Source organism: Peromyscus leucopus, chromosome 7, assembly GCF_004664715.2.
Source record: "Peromyscus leucopus breed LL Stock chromosome 7, UCI_PerLeu_2.1, whole genome shotgun sequence".
NCBI lineage: Eukaryota > Metazoa > Chordata > Mammalia > Rodentia > Cricetidae > Peromyscus > Peromyscus leucopus.
In genome coordinates, this window is record NC_051069.1 from 114,953,227 (window position 1) to 114,977,958 (window position 24,732).

General features: G+C 39.7%; 1 protein-coding gene across 6 annotated transcripts in view; it reads left to right on the forward strand.

Annotated features, from left to right (window-relative positions):
• The window catches only part of Mtmr3 (myotubularin related protein 3), a 124,890-nt gene that overhangs the window by 41,731 nt on the left and 58,427 nt on the right, over positions 1-24,732 (forward strand). For all 6 annotated transcript variants that reach the window (XM_028870653.2, XM_037208119.1, XM_037208117.1 and 3 more), the window contains exons 2-3: positions 8,037-8,089; positions 20,604-20,681. In XM_028870653.2, the coding sequence (XP_028726486.1) occupies positions 20,679-20,681 (3 nt within the window). In that variant the 5' untranslated portion in view covers positions 8,037-8,089; positions 20,604-20,678. The remainder of the gene's footprint in view (positions 1-8,036; positions 8,090-20,603; positions 20,682-24,732) is intronic.

Sequence of the window (24,732 nt, forward strand, 5' to 3'; positions counted from 1 at the left end):
GTAGCACTTTTTAATTGTGAAGACAACAGTTCAAAGTTTATTTTTGTCTGTCTGTCTGTCTGTCTGTCTGTCTATCTATCTATCTATCTATCTATCTATCTATCTATCTATCTATCTATCTATCTATCTATCTATCTATCTTATAGTTTTTTGAGACAGGGTTTCTTTGTGTAGCTCTAGCTGTCCTGAAACTAGCTCTGTAGACCAGGCTGGCCTCAATGCAGAGATACACTTTCTCTGTAGACCAGGCTGGCCTCAATGCAGAGATACACTTGCCTCTTCCTGCTGAGTGCTGGGATTAAAGGTGTGTGCCACTACTGCCCAGCTCAAAATTTACATTTTTAATTTTTATTGTTGAATTGTATGCTGAAAGAATGGCTGTACATTTTCATTCAGCTTTCTGGTTCTTACCTATTTAAGATTGATGCAGATAGAACCCATGGCTTCATGCATGCAAGGCAAGCACTCTCCAGCAGAGCTGTATCCCCTTCTGGACCATTTTGATGCCTGTTATTGTCCATAAAACTCAGGAGCCTCCGGGCTGTGGTGGCGCACGCCTTTAATCCCAGCACTTGGGAGGCAGAGCCAGGCAGATCTTTGTGAGTTCGAGGCCAGCCTGGGCTACAGAGTGAGATCCAGGAAAGGCACAAAGCTACACAGAGAAACCCTCTCTTGAAACAAACAAAAACTCAGGAATGAATTCACAGAATGGGAGAGAATCTTTATCATTCATAATAAAATATTCACACATGATAAGCAATGTGCAGATCAGCTTGGTTTGGGGTACTAGTATCTATTTTGAGGGGTGTGGTTTACTTTTATACTTTTCCTAGAATTCATGTTTAATATGTCAGGTGTCTAGAGAAGATAGGAAAATAAGACATACTTGTTTCTTTGTACATGGACATAGTTCTTGGGTTCCTTTAGCAAGCTGACCTTTAGATTAAGCTGAGTTTTTTTTTTAAAGATTTATTTATTTATTTATTTATTTATTTATTTATTTATTTATTTATTTATTATACATTATAATGTCTGCATGTATCTCTGCAGGCCAGAAGAGGGCACCAGATCTCATTACAGGTGGTTGTGAGCCACCATGTGGTTGCTGGGAATTGAACTCAGGACCTCTGGAAGAACAGCCAGTGTTCTTAACCGCTGAACCATCTCTCCAGCCCCTAAGCTGAGGTTTTTTAAAGTTTGTTAGTTTTGTAAAGAAATCTGTTAGGTGGCTGCTCAGTGAGAGGCTTCGGGTATAGTGTTCAAGTGGGGTGGAGATTCTGCTTAGTGGGAAGATTAAGGAGCAAAGGGTGCTGGAATAGGCAGTGTCAAAATTATACTGATGTTTTTATTAATTTTTCCTAGGGCTTTAGTGGCCTTTAAAATTGTTTTTGTCTTTGCTATATAACTTACAGATTGATTTTCTTTTTCTGCTGAGTACATAAGAAATATGAGTTCTTGGCCAACTCGTTGGTCTCACATGCCTTTATTCTCAGCACTAGGGAGGAAAGGTAGGTGCATCTCTGAGTTGGAAGCCAGCCTGGTTTACAGCGTGAGTTCCAGGACAGCCAAGGGATATGCAGAGAAATCCTGTCTTGAAAAACAAACAAACAAACAAAAAAAAAACAAAAAAAAAAAAAACAAAAATAAAAAAGAGGAGTTTTTAATGATGTAAATGTGGTATTCATATATGAAATTTTTAAAAAATAAAATATGAAAAAAAGGCATAGGAGTTCTTAATTTAAACATTATTACAGAATCCTTTTGAGATCCTATTTGTAAAATTACTCCAGCTCCATAGGACAGGTATTTTAAGTCTTTTATCTAAGAATATCCACCTAAATTTTTTCTGAATATTAGGAAGCAGAAGGAACAGATTTTGTGATTTAATGTTAAATAAATGTTAAGGAAGAAGTCATTGTAAATTTATGGTTATGAGAATTTAAATTTCTGGAACTTGAATCATTTTTCTGTTTTAATAGAATACGTGATCTGTGCATTGAGGACAGATTTAGTGCAAGGTAGGGTGGAAACAATGTGGACGGCTGCCCAGCTACTTTTGTCATCTTTACCAGAAGTTAACTGAGAGCAAGTGTAAGACGTTAACACGTTTGTCAGAAATTTGCCTTCCCCGAGGTCTACCTTGGAACTAGTCAAAGGAACAAAAGTCAGGAAACTTTTCTCCGGTGCTATAGATAGTCTTTCTGATGTTTCCACAGCAATTATAAATAATAAACTATCTCTGACACTGAGACTAATTGAGCCTACTTGGGTTCAATTAAATTAATTTTCTAATGATTGCATGCCAAATTTTCTATCATCGTTTCTTGATAATTGAGACTTGAACAGTCTTAAAAAATAACTTTAGGGTCTGGAAAGATGGTTCAGCAAGTGAAGAACACTTGCTGCTCTTCTAGAGGACTTGAGTTCATTTCCCAACAGCCATATGGCAGCTAACAACCATCTGTAACTCCAGTCCCAAAGGATCTGAAGACCTCCCTCTCTTGGCCTCCATGGACCCTGTATGCACATGCTACACAAACATACATACAGACAAAATATCCACACACATAAAATAAAATGGAAAATATTTAAATGATTTTATTTACTTCGTGTGTGTGTGGGGGGGGCGGGACTTGGGTTCTTTGGAGCTGGAATTTGTTAGCTGCCTTCCGTGGCACTGGGAGCTGAAGCTGGGCTTCGTGATTTAGCAGCAAATGTTAACTTCGGAGCTCTCTCAAGTCCCAGACATTTTTTATTCTCAGGAAATTATGCCTTTCCCCTTTTAGCAAATAGGGAACATTTCTTCATTTTAGATAGTAAGCCTACCTAAATGCTGCCTTATAGTGTGTGTGAGTGTGTATACTTGCAAGTACACATGTATTAGGAAGGCTAAGGTTGACATCAAGTGTCTTTATTCCACCTTATTTTTTACACAGTTACTGAACCTGGGCCTTGTCTCTATCTCCCCAGCACAGGTGTGTGCTGTTATGCGGGCTTATATGGGAGCTGGGGATCCAAATTGAGGTCTTTATTTAACCCATTGAAATATCTTCCTGATTCCAAATTTAATTTGGAGGTGTGTGTGTGTGTGTGGGGGGGGGGGGGGTTGAGACAGGGTTTCTCCGTGTAGTTTTGGTGCCTGTCCTAGATCTTGCTCTGTAGACCAGGCTGGGCTCGAACTCACAGAGATCCGCCTGGCTCTGCCTCCTGAGTGCTGGGATTAAAGGCGTGTACTAGTGCTGCCCAGCTAGCTTTGTCCTGGAACTCACTCTGTAGCCCAGGGTGGCCTCGAACTCACAGAGATCCGACTGCCTCTGCCTCCCAGTGCTGGGATCAAAGACGTGCGCCACCACCGCTTGGCTATAATTCTGTTATTGGCTTAATGTATCTGAGTCGAATATGAAAAGAATGTATTCTGCAAAGAGCAAGCAAAAACTCTTTACATTTTTCAAGTTTTAAATGTTAATGTCTAAAAAAGTAAATTGTATATGATCTTTGGTTTTAATCTCTTCTGATAATAGACATATGTGGCTGGTGCTCCTCCTCCCTCCTTTTAAAAGGTTAAAATTAAAAGTCCTTGTAAAATAAGTTATTTTTAAAGGTTACCAGTCAGATTTGCTGTTGGTTTGAATATATTTAATCTTTTCTGTGAATTCTTGGCATCCTTGTACTTGGTTCCTTGAGACAGGGAAGTAGTAAGGTACTTGTGAGATATAATCAATCCTACTGTGTAAAAATGGGAAAGCACAGTTACTTTGGTGTAGCCTTGTTGCATTTTGAGGACCACAGTTGGAAAAGTAGCTGCCAGCAATTCTGCTACTTATGGAAGACAAATGACCTTTAGCGTTGATTACCAACTGAAATCCTATTGTAGAGCTCCCTTTGAGGAGTGTACTCAGAATCTCTCCCATGTTAAAAAAATAAATGTGTATAACTAATGAGTCACACACTCTCCATCACTTGTCTAATTCCAGAATTATACCAGATTGGTCCTTCGGTTATTTCCGTTTGAAACCGAACATTTCCTTTTAGCGGTGGCATTTGAGTATTACTGTTTGAAGCAACTTGTTACCAGCGTATGTCCTCTGACATGGAAGTGTAAAAACATGGAGTCTAGCTGTTTCTGACAACTTACTATTTCCCCCCCTCTGGAGAAGGATGGTTGTTTTTGTGTAGGGGATGATAATATTTTAACTGCTTATCTGTGCCCCACAGCTGGCAGAGAAATGCAGTAAACTAATCATGAAGTTGCATTCAAGGTTCTGACTACTCTTAGTCTTTAGTGTTTCCAGAAAGGTAAAAGATATACAGCTTTTGGTTTTGATATTAAACATGTTGCTTGGTGGTCTCATTACATCAGGGCACTGACCCCTCTGTCTGTACCATCGTTTGTCTTCACAAAGCATGCTCATAAAATGAGAAAATGTCACAAGTGGAGAAAGTCACACTTAGACCGGATGGCAGCTGCACCAGGGTAGGGACTTTATTCATTGCAGTATCACCTCCCCACCCACAAGTGCTGTTAGATGAGTGGTCCTCTATTACTTACTGTGGGGGCGTGAATGCAGTCGCTTTTTTGAAACTGTATTCTTGTTTCTGTTTTTCCGCAGCAAAGGCTTCAAAGAAAACTTTAGGTTCAGGGAATAAGTTTTAGAGTCATTTCATTCAACTGTTAAATGCTTGGCTTTGGGTTAGTTCTTGGGATTAAATCATTTTTCTACCTTTGAATAATCCTACTAAACATGCTACATACAGATCTAGTTTTGGATATTAGAAACTTTAATAGCCATAGTGAGGAAGCATTAAGATTCAGAGACAAGTCACCCAAAATACACACTTCTTAAAATTTAACACCACTGAGTTTTTTCTTTTCTTTTTGTGTGTCTTTTTTTTTTTTTTTTGAGACAGGGTCTCATGCAGCTCAGGCCTTCTTTGAACCCTTTTATAGCCAAGGATAGCGTTGAACTTATGATCCTTCTGCTTCTACTCCGGAATGCTAGACTTTAGGCATGCACTACCGTTCTAGGTGTTGAACCAGAGCCTTTGGTCATGCTAGGCAGGAACTCTATCAACTGAGCCCCATCCGCATCCCTGAATTTGTAAATGTTGCCTCTGTACTCAATTATGTTTGAATATGTTTCTTACTCTTTATAGGCAAGAAAGTCCTTCTGTTTTCAGTGGGAAAGAAGAGATTATTTAAAAATATTTAATATTGCCTTCTGAAAGTTTTGAACTCTTACCCTTCATTTGAAAAGTGAGACAGGATCACCTAAAAAAGCACTCTATTTTGCCCCCTGAAATATACCAGAGCCAACATGATCTGCTTAGCCATTCCCCACGCCAAATATTTTAGGAGGCCTAGCCTCATTTTAGATTTTCCTTGTTTATTTGCTTTAACTTTAATTCTTATTTTTAAAAATTATAAATGATATGCCAGGTGGTGGTGGCGCACGCCTTTAATCCCAGCACTCGGGAGGCAGAGGCAGGCGGATCTCTGTGAGTTCGAGGCCAGCCTGGGCTACCAAGTGAGTTCCAGGAAAGGCGCAAAGCTACACAGAGAAACCCTGTCTCGAAAAACCAAAAAAAAAAAAAAAAAAAAAAAAAAAAATTATAAATGATATACAAATTGGTGTGTCACTTTGCCTTTGTTGAAGCCAGTGTATCAGGTTGCATGCAGCTAATCACATAAACTAGTTTGTATAGGAACTGAATGTGTGTATACCTTCTTGGTCTCAGAGCCTTCAGGCCCTTAAGTTGTTAACCTAATCATCTTCCAGTGAAGCTGCACAGTAATATACACTAATACCATGGTATTTAAAATCAGGTATATTGATTTTTACACTTGTTAGGAGTTTCCCACACCTGGGTGTGGGTGGAGGTGAGTTGGCATGGAGGGGGCCAGAGGTTGTCCTTGGGTATCTTCCTTGATTGCTTCTCCACTTTCTTTTTTGAGAAGGTCTCTCACTAAACCTGGAGCCCACTGATTGGGTAGACTGCCAGGCCAGCAAGCCCCAAGTATTATCCTGTCTTTACCTTCTCAATGCTGGGATTATAGGCATGTGCTATCACACCTGTCATTTTACATGGATGTTGGGGCTCTAGCTGTAGGTCCTGAACTATGTTCTTAGCCCAGGGTTATTTCCCATTAATAAAGTACATCCATATGACATTATATATAATACAATATGTCATACCACGTATAATATATATAAATATAATATAGATAGATAGAAATTTGTGCCTCCTCTAAGCCTTAGAATTTAGAGTAACTCTAATGCTTAAGGATTAGCTTAAAGTTTACTCTACTCGTGTCCAATCCTCTGCTTTAATTTGTGCCTCATGTATTTAAACATCAATTATAGTTAGATCTTTTATTTTTTTTTTTAAAGATTTATTTATTTATTATATGTACAGTATACTGCCTGCTTGCATGCTGACAGGCCAGAAGAGGGAACCAGATCTCATAACAGATGGTTGTGAGCCACCATGTGGTTGCTGGGAATTGAACTCAGAACCTTTGGAAGAGCAGCCAATGCTCTTAACCTCTGAGCCATCTCTCCAGCCCCTAGATCTTTTATTAATTGTTTGAATTTAACATAGCCACATTACATTCTACCTCATGAAGAGGAGGACGTAACTCTCTTATTCTCTGCAGTATTTAGGATCTTAGGGTGCCAGAGAGCCTCTTTTAGACTCATCTTTGCATAGCCCTTATCTGGCACACTGTCCTTCGAGGAATGTATTTGTTGGCACTGTCCCATTGATGGTACACTTACTAAGGACTGAGGACTTGTTGCTGACACAGAGCTAACTTGCCTCAGTCTTTTTTGTTGAGTGATAACTGATTTACCTGGCACTGTAAACTGGTTGCTCTGTTTTACTGTGGAAACAGTCCTGGTACCTAGCCTAGGGTTGGCAGGAACCTGCAGCAGTCCTCCTGCCTCAGCCTCTTAAATTCTAGGACTACAAGTGCACATCACTGCCTGGCTCATTCATTCTTTTTCTTGTTTGTTTTGTTTTTGGTTTTTCGAGACAGGGTTTCTCTGTGTAGTTTTGGTGCCTGTCCTGGATCTCGCTCTGTAGACCAGGCTGGCCTCAAACTCACAGAGACCCACCTGGTTTTGCCTCCCAAGTGCTGGGATTAAACGTGTGCACCACCACCGCCTGGTCATAAATTCATTCTTCTTATCCATAGATTTGACCTGTGTCTTGAGTTTAATTCTATACATGCCTAGTTCCCAGCTAGACCTAATCTATTTGAGAAGTTACCAACATACCATTGTCTTGCTTCTTGAAGCAAGCATTTTCTAATTCTTTAGAGTTTTGGTACTCTATATGATCTTACTTACGTTACTTCATAGAATTCAAATAATAATCTTGTGCCGGATATGGTATCTCATAGCTGTAATCCCAGCTTTCAGGAGGCTGAGGCAGGTAGATTGTCAGGAATTCTAGGCTACACTGGGCTACATGGTAAATACTAGGCTAGCCTGGGCTACAGAGTAGGACCTTGTCACAAACAAACAAAATCAACTAAACAGCACTACCTCCAGACAAATAAAAATGCAAAAATAAAACCGACGCAAAAAACAAGCTGAAAAGGATGTGTCTACAGATACAAAAAATTGGTTATATAGTTCTCTTATTTCTGCAAAGCTCAGATTATTGCCTAATGGCAGGAATTCTTTATGTTTGTAGTTTGTACCCATTACTTTATTTCCCTAAAAAAGGTTAGATCCTTTGGTAGAAGTCAATTCTATGCACAAAAGACCTTGAACTAGAAGTCCAAGGCAGGGTAGGGTAGAATGTGTGTGACAAGCAGCAAAGATTTCCCTGACCAGCTGTGGAAGGTGATACTTGTTCAACTGAGAGAAATTCAGGAAGGAGCATCTTAGGTTTCTTATTCAGGTGAGGAATGAATCTGAACACCCACCAGCAGTTTATACAGCAATTAAAGATGTTAAGTTAGTGTGGAGAGAAAAGGCCGGGCTCTCAATTGGCATAATTTGATGGTAGGATATTTTTTTGTTTTGCAGATTTCCTTGTGAAACCCTGTAGAAGAAAAAGTTCTCAGGACAATATTCATTTGGTAAGTTTGTTTTCCTCCTGCAATCACTCTGCTTATTTGAAGCAGGGGAAATGTATTTATCAGTTAGTTTTGTGACACTGTCCATTTTCATTAGGACCCATGCCAGGTTACCTTTTCTGTATAGATTTGTGGCATATTGCAGTGTTCTTTATGCCTGAAAATGTGTTGAATAGTTGTGATTTTGAGTTGTGGGGTTAACTCTTTTGTCAGAGAACTTAGTTTAACAATAGATCCTGCATAGTAAATAAAGTGGTGATTGATTTAGATACCCAGTGTCAACCTTTGGCCTCTACTTTCATGTGTATACGTGCACACACATATGCCAAAACATGTGAGAATGCATACATACATACTTGAATACCACAAAGACACACAGGCAAGAAAAAGAAAAACAATACAACAGAAGAAAATGTTCCAAGCACTACACCCTTTCATCCAGCTTATACCTTATTTCCTCCTCCTTTGCATTATTTCCTGAGTTTTGGAGTAGGTAGTACAAGTGTCTCATGTAGGGCTCAGCTTTCAACAGTTATTCAGACTATGACCAGTTTTTGCAGTAACCTCTGCCCCCTGCAAAAATAAGCTTCTTGACCATAGACAACAGCAGCACTGAATGGTGCAGATTAATAAAAATATTTAGAGGGCAATTTGACAGGTATACCTTGCTCAGTTAACAAAAGGACACCAGTAGTTTCCCTACTATAGTGTATATCATCTCAAGCCGGGGGATTTTCAGTAGGTTTACAGTACCAGCTAGAAATTCCCTTCAGTGGAGTGAGAAATCCAATCAGAAAGCTGTTACCCTTTAACATATTTGCCATTATTGCTCTACTGGGTATGTCTTAGTGGCCAATTGGTAGTATAGTACACAAGGTTCACAACTGCTAAGACAGTTCTCCAGCATGTGGAACACCTTCTGGTACTGTAAAAGAAGGGAGGAAGCTTCTAAAGTTCAGTTAAAGCTTGATTTCCTGCTGGGCGGTGGTGGCGCACGCCTTTGATCTCAGGACTCAGAGGCAGAGGCAGGTGGATCTCTGTGAGTTCGAGGCCAGCCTGGGCTACAGAGTGAGTTCCAGGAAAGAAACAAAGCTACACAGAAAAACCCTGTCTCAACCTACCCTCCCCCTGAAAGGCTTTATTTCCTTACATCCGGTGACCAAAGCTTTGTGGTGTCATAGAGTTTTACTGTGTAATTCTAGTGGGCAACCAATATAGTAGCATATTGTTTGGGGAGACCCATGGGCCTTCCTGACCAATAATTCATAGAGAGATGATTTACCCAGGTACTGGGACTTTTCATTTTAGTAACTGATAACTTCTGGGAACAGCTTTATCTACTCATATGGGGTATCTCTATTGAAACTTTTTTGTCTTAAATTTTATTTTGTAAAATTTAAGTAGCAGCTTTCTTTACAGATTTTTAATATATACACTTTGGGTGACTCTACTCTCTAACATAATGTTCAGTTCTCTGAGAAAATAAGAATTTTACTGGCCCACTCTTCAACCACCACTAGGCAATGACCTTGCCTAGTATCCATGCCAGGATCAAGTCCCTTAGCATGGCGTGCAACAAATCACCTGTAGCTAGACACCTATTCCCTATGCACCTAGTGTAATCACCCTGGACTACTTCCTAGCTTTCAATTGTTCTCCAGTGTGTTCTTTTGCTTTATTCTGCTGTTTATACCCTTCTTGTTCCCACTTTGCTTTAAAGCTTGTAGTGTACATATACGAAAAGACTATTTTGGGCACTGTCCTACCAAAGTCATTCTATCCCTGTAGGAGCATGCATTATCATATATAGGGTTGAGTGGCAATAGTAATGACTATAAAAAGATAATTTTGCTGCTAAGAATACTAAATATCCCCCATGAAGCTGAGGCTCACAGAAATAATATGATTTACCCTTATGGTCATAACTTTAGTATAGGTTAGGCAGTCCGAATCCCCAAATCCAACCTTAAGTGTTCCAAAGTCTGAAAGAACCCTGAAATCTGAACCCTGCTGGTCTGATGCTTTACTTGAGCAGAATTAGAACTTATAGCTCCTACATGTTCAGTCATTGCTTTATATCTATTTTCTTGAGAACCATTATCTGTACGTTTAGTCTAGTTAAATGAAAACCTTTTTTTTTCAAAAATTTTTATTTATTTAGTGTGTATACAGTGTTCTGCCTGCATGTATGCCTGCATGCCAGAAGAGGGCACCAGATCTCATTACAGATGGTTGTGAGCCACCATGTGGTTGCTGGGAATTGAACTCAGGACCTCTGGAAGAGCAGCTAGTGCTCTTAATGTCAGAGCCATCTCTCCAGCCCCAAATGGAAATCTTTTATATAAGAGTTATTTTCAGTTTCCTTTTAATAACTTTGTAGCTGGTATGGTGATTTATTCCTGTAATCTCAGCACTTGGGAAGTTGAGGCAAAAAGCTGTATGCCAGTTCTGGGTTACAGTTGTGAGTTCCAGGCCAGCCTGGGCTATAGTATGAGAGGGGGGAAAAAGAAGCAAAACGAGAAAGGCCAACAAAAAACTTTATGTAGAAAAATCCATTTTCCTAGCCTGATGTGGTAGTGTACACCTGTAATCCCATCATTTAGGAAGTTGAGGATCACAAGTTTAAGGCCAGTCTGGTCTAACAAAGCAAGACCCTGTCTTCGAACCAACCAGACTAAACCAAACCAAAATTAAACCCATCTAATTAGAAATATAAAATAAATGCTCTGAAGTATAAAAATGGAAAGTCTCTTCCTACTTTTTCCTTTTTTGGGATAGGGTCTCGTGTGTACCAGCTGGTTCTGACTTACTGTGTAGCTGAGGGTGACCTTGAATTTCTAGTCTTAATATCCTATCTCCTGAGTGCAGTCATAGCTGAGTGTCACCTATACCCAGTTTTTTTTGGGACCTGGGGGACGAAACTCAGGCCCTTGTGCATACTAGGTTAGCACTCTCCTGACCCTTTTTTCTAGAGGGATGGCCATTGTCAGCCATTACTGTGTCACTTTTCTGTGCACATACAAATGGACTTAGTAGTTGATGCAGATACTGCTTATGTGTAATTTATCTTAATTTTTTGTTTTTGTTTTTGTTTTTCGAGACAGGTTTTCTCTGTGTAGCTTTGCGCCTTTCCTGGAACTCACTATGTAGCCCAGGCTGGCCCTGAACTCACAGAGATCCGCCTCTCTCTGCCTCCCAAGTGCTGGGATTAAAGGCGTGCACCACAACTGCCCAGCTCTTAATTTTTAAAATAACAGAATACTTACTGTTTTCACCAAGTTGAGGTGTGGAGTGGTGATGTGCTCATAATCCTGGCGTTGAGAAGACTGAGGAAGGAGGATTATAAATTTGAGGTTGGCTTTGCCTGCATTTTCTGATCCTTCCTCAAAAGACAAACTAAACAAACAACAAAAGCAATCTTTCAAGTTGATGACTGTGTTGGTGATTTTAGAGGAGTATATGTGTACTGTTTATCAATAACCCTGTATACCTCCTCCACAAGGTTTATATTCTTTCATTCAATAAACTGTTTTAAGACCCAGTGCTATAGAAATAGTGACTTGTGTAGAGATGTATGGATAGGTTTTGTTGTTGTTTTTTTTTTTTTTTTTTTTTTTTTTTTTTTTGGTTTTTCGAGACAGGGTTTCTCTGCGTAGCTTTGCGCCTTTCCTGGAGCTCACTTGGTAGCCCAGGCTGGCCTCGAACTCACAGAGATCCGCCTGCCTCTGCCTCCCGAGTGCTGGGATTAAAGGCTTGCGCCACCACCGCCCGGCCTTGTTGTTGTTGTTTTTAAATGACTTTTGGGTGTTAATGGAAAAATGGAAACACTATAAATGTATGACCAGGTAATTAGATTAGATTATGGTAGATTGAGATATAATGAAATGTTGAACTGCTATCCAGATATATGCATTTGATATAGGAAGGATTTGATTTACTATTAGAATAAAATAAATTGGAGAATAGTAAATATAGTGTAATTCTCTTCCCTTCTACTGTTGAGGTTATATTATGTGTGTTTTTTATATATGTATAGAGAAGAAGCTTTTAAAATAAGTATAAAACAGTTAACAGTGGTTGTAGTGAGGTGTGGATGAAGTGAAGTATAGCAGAGGCAGCTTAGTTATTAAAATAAGTTGCTAAGGTATAGTTCACATATTGCCTAGTCACCTGTGTCTCTTCTCAGAAAGACATTGCACATCCTTAGCTATCATCACCCTTTCCCTTCCATCTCCACCAGCACTAAGCATCACTAGTCTATTTTCTATCCCCTGTCAACAGTCTTACCAGATTTCACTGGTCTAGTACTCTCTCATATGTCTTTTGTGAATGGCTTTATTTACTAAAGTTCATCCATTCTTTTACATACAACTGTGTAGCCCACTACTCCAGTATGTGACATCCTGTTCATTCAATCATCTATAGTGGTCATTTGGATTGTTTTCCACCCTTGGGCTCTTTTGAGTAAGTGCTGTAACTGCATAGATAGAAAATTTCATGTAGATGTATGTTTGGTTTTCTTGGTTAGATATGTAGAAGTGGACTTGCAGTGTCACACGATAACTATTTTTTGTCATTTGAGGGTGAACCTACCAGTTTTCAAAGAGGCAGTGAACTGTTGTACACTCCTGCTGGCGTTGGGAGAGGGTAACTGTTTATTCTTTACATATATTTTTAACAGTTTCTTACAAGGAACATGTAATACTATTACAAAAATAAAACATGACATGTTTAAGGTGCTTACCAGACTAACCATCATGACTCAGTTTCTTCCTTTTGTGCTCAGAGTGTGTAACTAGCATGCTGGGGTTCGTGATTGTCAGCTGAGCTGCTTCATTCAGCACTCTTTCCTGAGGATTGGTTCTATTTGGTCTTTGTACTTTGAAAGGGAACTGTTAGCAGTTGCTTAGTTCTTACTGATTGCAAACTTATCCATGATCTTTGCTTATGAATTTGGAATTCCTATAGTAACTTTATTTTTTCTTGGTTGATTAAAACAGCACCTCTTATTATGGGACCTCTCTCCTCGTGGAAGAGATTGGAACTTGGGCCTCATGCATGCTAGGGAAGTTATTCTACCACAGAGCTATATCCTGCCCCCTACTTTGAACTGTTTTTTATGTTTTTTATAATTTCCCCTCCTGAATTATAAATTCTCTAATCTTGCTTAGCTCTCATAGCCAGGCTTTTAATGTGCACTCCTGTTAATATTTCCATAAGTATCTGAAATACTGTTCAGATCCTTAATGTTTTTCTTGTCTATACTGCCCTGCCTCTGTTCTAAATAGAAATAAACATCCTTTTCATAGAATTGTTTCCTGGTTGTTTTTATTGTTTTTCTCCTATTACCCATTTACCATACACCAGCCAGAGTGATCTTAAAAGCAGATCCTGTCAATCTGCAGTTTGAAACCACTCAGTGGTGTTTATTGTGCTTGGAGTGGAGTCTTTACACCATGGTTTGTTTCACTGTCTTTTCTCTGTGCAATGCTCCACCTTCAAGTTTGGTAACTTTCTCATCCAGTCATCACATTTTAGCCTAAGTGCTTAGTTTTTTAAATATGTAGGTTTTTGCTGGGTCAAGATCTTCCTTATGCCTTTTCTGATTGATCATCTTTAATTAAAGTAGGCCTCTTGCATCCTTTTAACTGTACTGTGTCTTATCATTTTGCTTTCCTTCATTATACAATTTGTAATTATTATTATTATTTTTTCTTTCTTTTGTATTGAAATAAAAGCTGCCTGGATGAAGGAGCCAACACATTGGCATTCTGTGAGACAGGGGAAGGGTGTGCGAGCGTGCGTGCGTGCGTGCGTGCGTGCGTGCGTGCGTGCGTGCGTGCGTGCATGCATGTGTATTACTGGGGATTAAACCTGGAGCTTTATGTGTGCTAGGCAGACACTCTGCTGTTGAGTTGTGTTCCAAGCTAATTTTTATTGACTGATTTTTTTTTTCAGGGTCATTATTTGTTATAAGAAATGGAAGACATCATCTTGGAGTAAATACTTTAAATTGAGTACTACTTTCACAGGATTTCTGTACTTATTAAAAAGTTAGGTCAGACTGGGCAGTGGTAATGCTTGCCTTTAATCCCAGCACTTGGGGAGGCAGAGGCAGGCAAGTCTCTGTGAGTTTGAGGCCAGCCTCGTCTACAAATTGAGTTCCTTGATAGGCTCCAAAGCTATACAGAGAAACCCTGTCTCAAAAAACACAAACAAACAAATAAATAAGTAATTTTTTTTGTTTGTTTTTTTGTTTTTCCAAGACAGGGTTTCTCTGTGTAGCTTTGCGCCTTTCCTGGAACTCGCTTTGGAGACCTGGCTGGCCTCAAACTTACAAAGATCCGCCTGCCTCTGCCTCCCGAGTGCTGGGATTAAAGGCGTGCACCACCACCGCCCGGCAATAAGTGAATATTTTTTAAAAAGCTAGGCCAGGCATGGTGGCTCACACCATCACTAGGGAGTCAGGCAGGATGATTTCTGTGAGTTTGGGCCCAGCCTGGCTTACGTAGCGAGTTTCAAAAAGACCCTGGGAAATATAGCTTATATTTATGATGGCTGAAACCTTGATTCTCTAAATTAGTTCTTCAGTATCTTCTTTCAATGTGTGTGTGTGTGTGTGTGTACATACATATGCTTAATTGCTACAGCAGTGTAGAATATATTGGGGCATTTCTCTATATGAATACAATGTGTATGATAAGTCAGTGTCTTTGTGTGATGAACATTAGGAATTTCTGCTAGCTTTATGTAGTTCTCCTGTGCTGTAGAGCATTAGAAGTTGTTCCTCTTAACCCCGGGACTCCTATATTCACTAACCATCTCTTTCATCTTCCTCCCCAACTATCTCAGGTTCTAGAGACAGCTGTTCTGCGTTCTACTTCTTTGAGATCAAAATTTTAGTTTTCATGTATAGTAAGTGGAGAAAAAAGTAATAAAAAATACAGTTTTTGTTTTTCTGTTTCTAACCGATTTCTCTTAATGTCATGCCCTTTAATTCCATCACATTGCTGCAATGACAGAATTTCTTTCTTTTTCTCCCAACTGGTTTTCCATTGCATGTATAGTTATTCATTCCATAGACATCAAGGTTGATCCCATAGCTTGTGTATCATGAATAGAGATGAAATAAACATGGAAATGCAACTAAAGCTTCAACATACTATTTTCAGTTCCTTTGAAAACTTAAAAAGTATTGAGATAGCTCACACTGTTTGAAGGTCTAAAAGTAGAGAAAATAACTTAATCTCTACTTACCTATTTCACTGGTCCTGAAAAGTTATCAGCTTATGGTCCATTTTGTTTCACAGATACACTCCATTCTAAATGTATCTTGTTTATCCCTTTATCTGTGTGTATTTCAGTGGTATATTTAAGAGATGAATCCCTTAAGAAAAAACCATGTGCAAAAATCCATAACCACAGCCCTGTGTATGTGTGTGAGGTGTTTAATGTCATCAAGTATTATGTTGTCAGAGTTCTCAAAATGTTTCATTTTATTTTTATACTCTATTTGAATTAGGATCCAGATAAGGTCCTTATGTTGCAGTTGGTTGAAAGGGTTGCTTGAGTTTCTTAGAGCTATTTACTTTTACTTTATGTATATGAGTATTTTTTTGGATGTATATATTTGCACCATGTGCATGCTTGGTGGCCATGAAGGCCAGAAGAAGGTGTCAAATCTCTTGGAACTGGAGTGACTGATGGTTGTTAACACCATGTGGGTGCTAGGAACTAAACTCAAGTGTTCTTAACTGCTGAGTCATGTCTCCTGCCCTGATTAGAGCTTCTTACTTTATAAGCTTCCCTTTCAACTCTTTTGTCTGGAAAATTATTTAAGAATTTGGTAATTTCGTTTATAGACTAGATCATTGTTTACATCCTATAATTTTACTGGCAGTTATAAAAGTGGTGTCTGATTCTTTAACTACTTGATTCTACATAGGTTTTATTTGTATATCTATATATGAAAGGCATCACTCACCTACCTACCTACCTACCCACCCACCCACCCGTCTACCTACCTACCTGTGCTGGGATTTTTTTTTTTTTTTTTGAGACAGGATTTCTCCGTGTAGTTTTGGTGCCTTTCCTGGAACTCACTCTGTAGACCAGGCTGGCCTCAAACTCATAGAGATCCACCTGGCTCTGCCTCCCAAGTGCTAGGATTAAAGGCGTGCGCCACCACCGCCCCCCAGGCTGATTCTTTTTTTTTTTTTTTTTTTTTAAAGATTTATTTATTTATTATGTATACAGAAGAGGGCACCAGATCTCATTACAGATGGTTGTGAGCCACCATGTGGCTGCTGGGAATTGAACTCAGGACCTCAGGAAAGAGCAGTCAATGCTCTCAATCTCTGAGCCATCTCTCCAGCCCCGCCAGGCCGATTCTTAATCAAGTTTTAAAAACAATAGGTTGTTTCTCTAAGCATCTCCAGTTGGTATGGATGAGATAATGTGTTTTGTTATACATTTTATTTAAACATATAACTCAGTCCATTGTATTTAACTTTTTTTTTTTCTTGTGGGAACTACTCCATTAGGTTGACTCATGAATATTATTCTTCCTCTTTTTAAAATTATTATTTTTTTAAATAAAAATTTCTTTTTAATTTTTATTTTATGTATATGGGTATTTTGGCTAGATATATGTCTGTGGACAATGTATGTGTCTGGTGCCCATGGAAGCCAGAAGAAGGCAGTAGAGTAGAGCCCCTAGAACTGAGTTACAGATGGGTATGAGTGACCATGTGGGCCTTGGCAATTCAACTCAAGAAGTCCTCTAGAAGAGAAACCAGTGCTCTTAACCCCTGACTCATCTCTCTTGCCACTTCCTAATTCATTTTGATCACGTGCCTTTGTGTCTGTGTGAATGTATGATACATGTGTATGGGTGCCCTTGGAGGATAAGGGCAGCAGATCTCCTGGAGGAGGAACAACAAGGTTCCCAGCTGCCTGATAGGGATGCTGGGAGTGGAACTCAGGTCCTCTGGAAGAGTAGTACATGTTCTTAACCACTGAGCCAACTCTCTAGTCATTTTTTGTTTTATTGTTTTTATTTTACTTTTTTTGAGACGGGGTTTCTCTGTAGCCCTGGCTGTCCTGGAACTCACTCTGTAGACCAAGCTGGCCTTAAACTCACAGAGATCCCCTGACCCTGCCTCCTGAATGCTGGTTAAGGGCGTGTGCCACCACTGCCCAGCTCAAGTAGTTTTTTTTTTAAAGATTAATGTATTTTTTCATAATTTCATACATGTATATGATTGTCCTGAGTCTTTTTGACATCCTGTCAGAGGTTTGATAGTTCCTTAGCTTTCCAATTTAATAAGGTATACAAAATAATAATTTGTACAGTTTTTGGTTCTAGACCTGAAAGTGGCTGTTTTTCCCTCAGGAGGAAATAGTCTTTAGAGACTGTAGCCTGTGTGTTTATAGAGTTAATGTCATTGCTGCTCAGTTTATTCTGTAACTTTTTTTGCAGTAAAAATATTTATACTTAGTTTGAGTATATTCATCCCTTTTTACCCACTTTTTGATTGAGGTATAATTCATGTCACATAAAGTTCACTCTTTTCGGAGTATACAGTTCAAGTGGTTTTTAGTGTATTCATCACGTACAAGCCTTACCATTGTCTAATTCTAGAACATTTCCATCCCCCCTTTGAATAAAACCTTGAACCCACAGAAAGCACTCCATAGTCCTTTCTCAATACATCTACATTATTTTCTGTTCTTTTTCATTTGCTATACATTTGAGTTTTTTTCATTCTTTGGCTATTATGAATATTGCAGCATGAATGTTTTATTTTTATTTTATTTTATTTTTTTAAAGATTTATTTATTATGTATACAGTGTTCTGCCTGCATGCCAGAAGAGGACGCCAGTTCTCATTACAAATGGTTGTGAGCTACCATGTGGTTGCTGGGAATTGAACTCAGGACCTCTGTGAGAACAACCAGTGCTCTTAACCACTGAGCCATCTCTCCAGCCCGCATGAATGTTTAAGTCTTAAAATCCCTCTCTCCCTTCCCCCCTCATTCCCCTCCCCTCTCCTTCCCTCCCCTATCTCTCCCTCCCTCCGTCCCTCCCTCTGACCCTTCCTCCCTCCCAAAAGGGTCTTTCCCCTGGCTGTCCTAGAACTCGCTCTGTAGAGCAGACTGGCCTCCATCAGAGATCTGCCTGCCCTTCCATCTCAAGTGCTGGCATTTATGGTATACACTACCACACCTCGGCCTGATTTTTTTATTTTTTTCATTTTATGTTTTTCTTTTTGCCTTTGAGGTGGGTTCTTGTTGTGTTAGTCTCCATTTCCTGGGCTCAAGTGATACTCTAGCTACCTGAGTATCTGGGACTACAGTTATGCAGCACTGAACCCAGCTTCATAGTGTACAAGTTTTGTGTAGACGTATGGTTTCAGTTCTGTTGGGTATGTGCCCAGCAGTAAAATTGATGGGAAATCTGACTATAGCTTTTTCAGGAGCAGCCAAACTGTTTTCACAGAGATGCACTTCTTAGGATTTCAATTTCATATTCTACCTACATTCTATACACATGTACATATTTTAAAATGTGTCTGTTCATGTTTGTGTGCAGGTGTACTCGTGTGAAAACCTTACGTAGCATCTTCAGAAATGCCGTCTACTCCCTTGGAGACAGAGTCTCAGTCTCTCTGTCTCTGCCTCTCTGTCTCTTCTCTTGACAGGGTTTCTCTGTGTGGCCTTGGCTGTCCTGGAACTTGCTCTGTAGACCAGGCTGACCTTGAACTCAGAGATCCACCTGCCTCTGAGGCAGGGTCTCTTGCTGTTTCTTATTAGCCTGAAGATCACCAACTGGGCTAGATTGGCAGGTCAGTGAGCCCCAAGGATCCTTCTGTCTACATCCTTAGTGGTTTGATTACAAGTGTGTGCCACTGTGCCCAGCGTTTACATGAGTGTTGGGGATCACGCTCAGGTCCTGACTCTTTAAGTGGAGCACTTAATGACTGAGCCATCTTCCCAGCTACTCTCTCTGTTTTTGACATTATGTCTTTAGTTGTTTAACAATTTGACAATTCATGTCTGTGTTAGTTAAGATAGAACAGTCTGAGTTGTAAGTATATAGCTCAGTGGTGGGAGACTTGCCTATTATGTGACCAGGCCCTGGGTTCATTTCACAACTAAGTAAGACAACAAAAATAGTACAGTAGTTTAAGTATGTGGATGATGCTGTCACTTTCCTCTGGATAAGTAATAGTCATCTGAAACAAACTTGGTTTCTCTGTGTTCTTTCTCTCCATCACTTATGGGGTGAGGGGGTCTACTTTTCTTATGGTTATCCTTCATCAGGAAAGTCCTTTCTTCTAGTTGCTGAGGCAGAAAGTGTGAGATACCTTTCTTTCACATTTCATGGATCAACTCATTTTTTGTGTGTGCGTGTGCGTATGTGTGTGTGTGCGCACGGGCGCCTAATCACTTCAGAGACTCTGGAGGATCTGGCAACACTGCTTGTGTCACTGCTGCTTTGTAAGTCTGGTGTTTGTTGTTAGATTGTCACTTTCGGCAGCTCTCAGTGTCTTCTCTTGCCCCTTGTCTCCAACAGCAACTAGCCAGAGCACTCTGTTAAAGTAAATCTCTTCTCACAGCCCAGCAGAGGCAGAGGCACACAGCACAGCCTTGGCCCTGCCGTTCCTTTGCTGTTCTCTTTAATGCTGCTCTAACAGCTCTTAGGCTGAGTATTGAGGTTCAGACTCCCCAAAATACCATCTTTTTTTTAAAAATTAAACTTCAGCAAATCAAAAATACTGGGGTAATCTATTCAGAGAAAGGAGCTCTTAGGGAAGATGAGAGCACTCTCAGTTGCCCACCTTTGCATTTTTAGTTGGATGTTCTTGTGTTCTCAGGAGCACAGATGGAAGGATTATAGTAGTTCAAAATTCCAGGTAAGCATAGACTATCAGGATAAGGCAGTTGATTCATATTTGACCTATGAAGTCAGTTTGTTTCCATTGATGAGATCCATTTTCAGTAAGATAAGCCACACAAACATCCTGAAACATCAGTAGAATATTGTGTTTGCAGGTTGATTTTTAATTATTGCTTTTTTGTATCTTTCTGCAAGATTTATAACATAAACATTGTCAGTGTTTGCCCCTTTTCTTATAGAACTAGTTAGGAGTATTTTCACAAAGGTATTATTCAGTTTAGAACAAATGGTGAGCCGGGCGGTGGTGGCGCACGCCTTTAATCCCAGCACTCGGGAGGCAGAGCCAGGCGGATCTCTGTGAGTTCGAGGCCAGCCTGGGCTACCAAGTGAGCTCCAGGAAAGGCGCAAAGCTACACAGAGAAACCCTGTCTCGAAAAACCAAAAAAAAAAAAAAAGAACAAATGGTGAGGATTTAGCTGGCTAATATTCAACTTTTTCTGGGCTGACTAGTTGAATTTCAGGTCTGTATATGCAGTCTCTTTAATTAGGGTATGGCCAATTAGGGGTAACACTATTGCCAATTTTGCCTCTCTTTTTGTCTTCTTAAAATAAAAGGTCTCAAGCAGAAGAGAAAGAAGAGCCTTGTTAGAGCCTGGAGAAGGACAGGGTCTCTCCTGCCCTGGCCTGGTCATGGTAAGTACAGAAATAAGGAATTAGAGTTGGACTCTTGTCTTGTTGAAATGCGAACACTAATACATCTGCTTGTTTTGTAAGAAGTAATTTTACCCCCCCTCCCATTTCCTAATTATCTCTATCCTTTTGTCAGTTCCTCAGTACCAATCTAGTGTGAATAGAGGAGCTCCATTTATGGTAGCAGAATCCTGAGAGCTAGATATGTAGCACATCTTAAGTCAGTCAGTGAATGGAGGCACGATTGAAATATGTAATTCTTGGACTCTAGGATTTTCATTTCTCCCTTTACTAGGAAGCTGGCTTGGAGGTATAGCTCAGTGCTAAACCACATGCTGTTGCTGTGTGAGGCCCCAGGTTCACTTAGGAAGCCAGACATGTGAAAATGATTTTTATGTGTTTGCTTGGTGTGTGAAGAGAATTGTGAGATGACCACTCACACATTTTTTTTTCTTTATTTGATTTACAGAATTGTGAAACATTGTAAAATGTGTTGCAAAATAAGCATATATTATAGAATGGTTAAATTGAGCTAATGAACATATACTATCACACATAGTGCACATTGTATATGAATTTGTTTTCTGGATGGCAACAATTCCCTGCCTTTCCTATTATGCCTTTAAGATGCTTTTGACTCCATGGCAGATGGGCAGCTGTGCACACCTAGCTCATACCTCTCCTTGAAGAACACAATGGGCCATGTGGGCCATTTAGGCAGAAAAGATAGGAGATAGCCAGCAACATCTCATCAGTCCTAAGAATGTGTAAGCAAAGCTTTGAGGACTTTGAGAAATTATTTTCTGTATAACACTGTCTGATTTGTTTGTTTGTTTGTTTTTGTTGTTAACCTTGTGGCAGTTCCTAGACCCAAAGTGTTTTGTGCTAGTGCACAAAGAGGGAATTGAAAATAGCATGTTAATTTCAAGCTTCATTAGGGACGTGTGGAAAATGCTTTTCACAATTAAAAACAGAACAGCAACAACCCCCCCTGCCCACCTAGTTATGTTGAAAAAGGAGGAGAAAGGTAATTTCTTCCTTTTTAAAGGTGGGCCAGTGTTCTCTTGATTTGTGGGCATCACAATTTTCTGATTTAATTTTGTACCTAAAGGATGATAACGTTTTACTATTTTTTTATTTGAGGTATACAGTTTTTGTTTTCCACAGTTTTCAGTGAGCTAATATTGACATGGTGTGCATGCCATTGCCAGTGGGCAACAACTAGGCACCAAAGCTGCTCTGCTCTGAGTGCTTGTCCTTCACTGTGTGCCAGGTAGAGCCAGCTGTACGGTCCTTTTCCTGGTACTGCTGAGGTCTCTGTGGTGCCTAGCACAGTCGTCTGGGGATCCTAATAGTTATGGAGCAGTGTGACTACACATCATAAACGATCTGTCTTAGTTACTGTTCTGTTGCTGTGAAGAAACAGCATGACTGTCGTTGTTCGAGTTTTCATTGTTCTGCAGAGACACCATGACCACGACAACTTTTTTTTTTTTTTTTTTGAGACAGGGTTTCTCTGTGGAGTTTTGGTGCCTGTCCTGTATCTTACTCTGTAGACCAGGCTGGCTTCAAACTCAGTTATCCACTTGGCTCTGCCTCCTGAGTGCTGGGATTAAAGGTGTATGCCACTGCTGCCTGGCCCACGACAACTCTTAATTGGGGTGGCTTGCTTACAGTTTCAGAGACTCTGTCCATTATCATCATGATGGGCAGCTTGGTGGCGTACAGGCAGACATGGTGCTGGAGCTGAGAGTGCTATGTCTTGCAGGCAATAGGAAGTCGACTGTCTGCCACAATGAGGGAAGCTTGAGCAAAAGAGATCTCAAAGCCCCCCCCCCCAACCCCCCCCAACCCCACTCCCCAGTGACAAACTTCTTCCAACAAGGCCACATCTGCTGTTAGTGACACTCCCTTTGGAGGCCATTTTCCTTCAAACAGCCACAATGACCAAGGCAATTTACAAAGGAAAGCATTTAATTGGGGGTTTGCTAACAGTTCTAGAGGTTTAGTCCATGACTATTATGGTAGGGAGCATAGTGGCAGATGGCAGGCATGGTACTGAAATGGTAGCTGAGAGCTTTTGAAACCTCAAAGCCCACCCACCCCCAGTGACATACCTCCTCCAACTAGGCCACACCTTCTAATCCTTCCCAAACAGTTCCACCAACTGGGAACCAAGCATTCAAATACATGAGCCAGTGGGGGGACATTCCCATTCAGACTACCCCAGGATCATTCTAGCAAATTAAAAAAAAAAAAAAAGTTATCAGCTCACCCCCAGTGACATACTTCCTTCAACAAGGCCACACATCCTTCCGTGTGTTTCTGGGCTGACTGTAGTTGAATTTCAGGTCTGTATATGCAGTCTCTTTAATTAGGGTATGGCCAATTAGGGGTAACACTATTGCCAATTTTGCCTCTCTTTTTGTCCGAATCCTTCCCAAACAGTTCCACCAACTAGGAACCAAGCATTCAAATATATGAGCCAATAGGGATCATTCTCATTTAGACTACTCCAGGATCGTTCTAGCAAATTTTTTAAAAAGTTATCATTTAGAATTTTACCATTAGAGCTCATGGTTGTGTGTATTGTTTTCAGACGGTCCATGCCATTCATTTATATATATGTATATGTTTATATATAAGTAATTAGTCTTATAACATAAGCTTTAATCTTGCTATTATTATTTAAACATTTTCTCATTTGTTTGTTGGATTCCTGATAATCATTTTGTTAGCTACCTAATTCTTTGAAATTGTTGAGTCATCGATTCACTTTACTATAAATAGTATTGTTTTATCATTTAGATTTTTGTCCTTAATCTTTAGTTTTTTATAGAAAATTCTGGAACCCTGAATTTTGTTTTGTTTTTTTTTAAAGATTTTTTTTCATTTACTTTTTGACAATTTCATACACGTACACTGTTTTGATGATATTTAACTACACTTTGCCCCCACCCCCCAACTCTGTCTGAACTTCTCCAATACCCACCTTCTACCTTCATCATTTCCTCCTCCTAGATACCTCTGTTTTTCAAAGGATTTTAAATGAGATTTAAGTGTGTCTTTTGAGAGATTGGTGATTAGGCAGATGTTTCCAGGGTTGTTATTTGTTCCCAATAGGACTCTCCAGCCTATGTAAGGAGAAAGAAGTACACACAGCTGTAAATTCAATGGGTGTATACAGAGTTCCAGGCCAGCCTAAGTGACAGTGTGAGACCCTGTCTGTAAAGAGAGAACAGAAAACCAAAAAATTTTCTGTGTAGTCCTTGCTTACCATGCTTGAGGCCCTGATTTGATCCCCAGTAAAGTGGAAATGGAGGGGATACTGACTGTGTGAGCAGAGTTCATCATAACCTAGAGCCTGGCTTTCTCATAGACTATGTTTCTCTTGGGCTTCCCTGTACTGTAACAGCTGGAGTGTAAAGGAGCTATTTTGAGCCTTAACTAGAAGAGACCTGCTTGGTAATGGAAGGCAGAGTGAACTTGGATAGTGATTTACACTGTTTTAAATTTTGGAAATTTGGTTCTTAGGTTTTTTTTGTTTTGTTTTGTTTTGTTTTGTTTCTTTTTATATTAAAGCACACTTTTTAAAAACAGATTTATTTATTTATTATGTATACAGTGTTCTACCTGCATGTACACCAGAAGAGAGAGCACAGATCTCATCATAGATGGTTATGAGCCATCATGTAGTTGCTGGGAATTGAATTTAGGTCCTGGAAGAGCAGCCAGTGCTCTTAACCTCTGAGCCATCTCTCTAGCCCTAAAGCACACCTTTTGAAGCTTTCTGTTGTGCAGATATTGTACAAAGGATATATGGTGTAGCAAACTTCTATTCACCACTTAACAGTTTCATGAATTATCAATTCATAGATCTCCTGTTTCATTTATTTCTCATCCACTCCTTTCTTATACCCCTTAATTATGTTGAAGTGAATTCCAACCATCATTTTTTATTCTTAAGTAATTAGTATGTATTTCTCAAAAATAAAAATGTAAGATTATAACATAAAGAGCAAAATTATTGCTTCTTGGTTTCTTTCAAAAGACA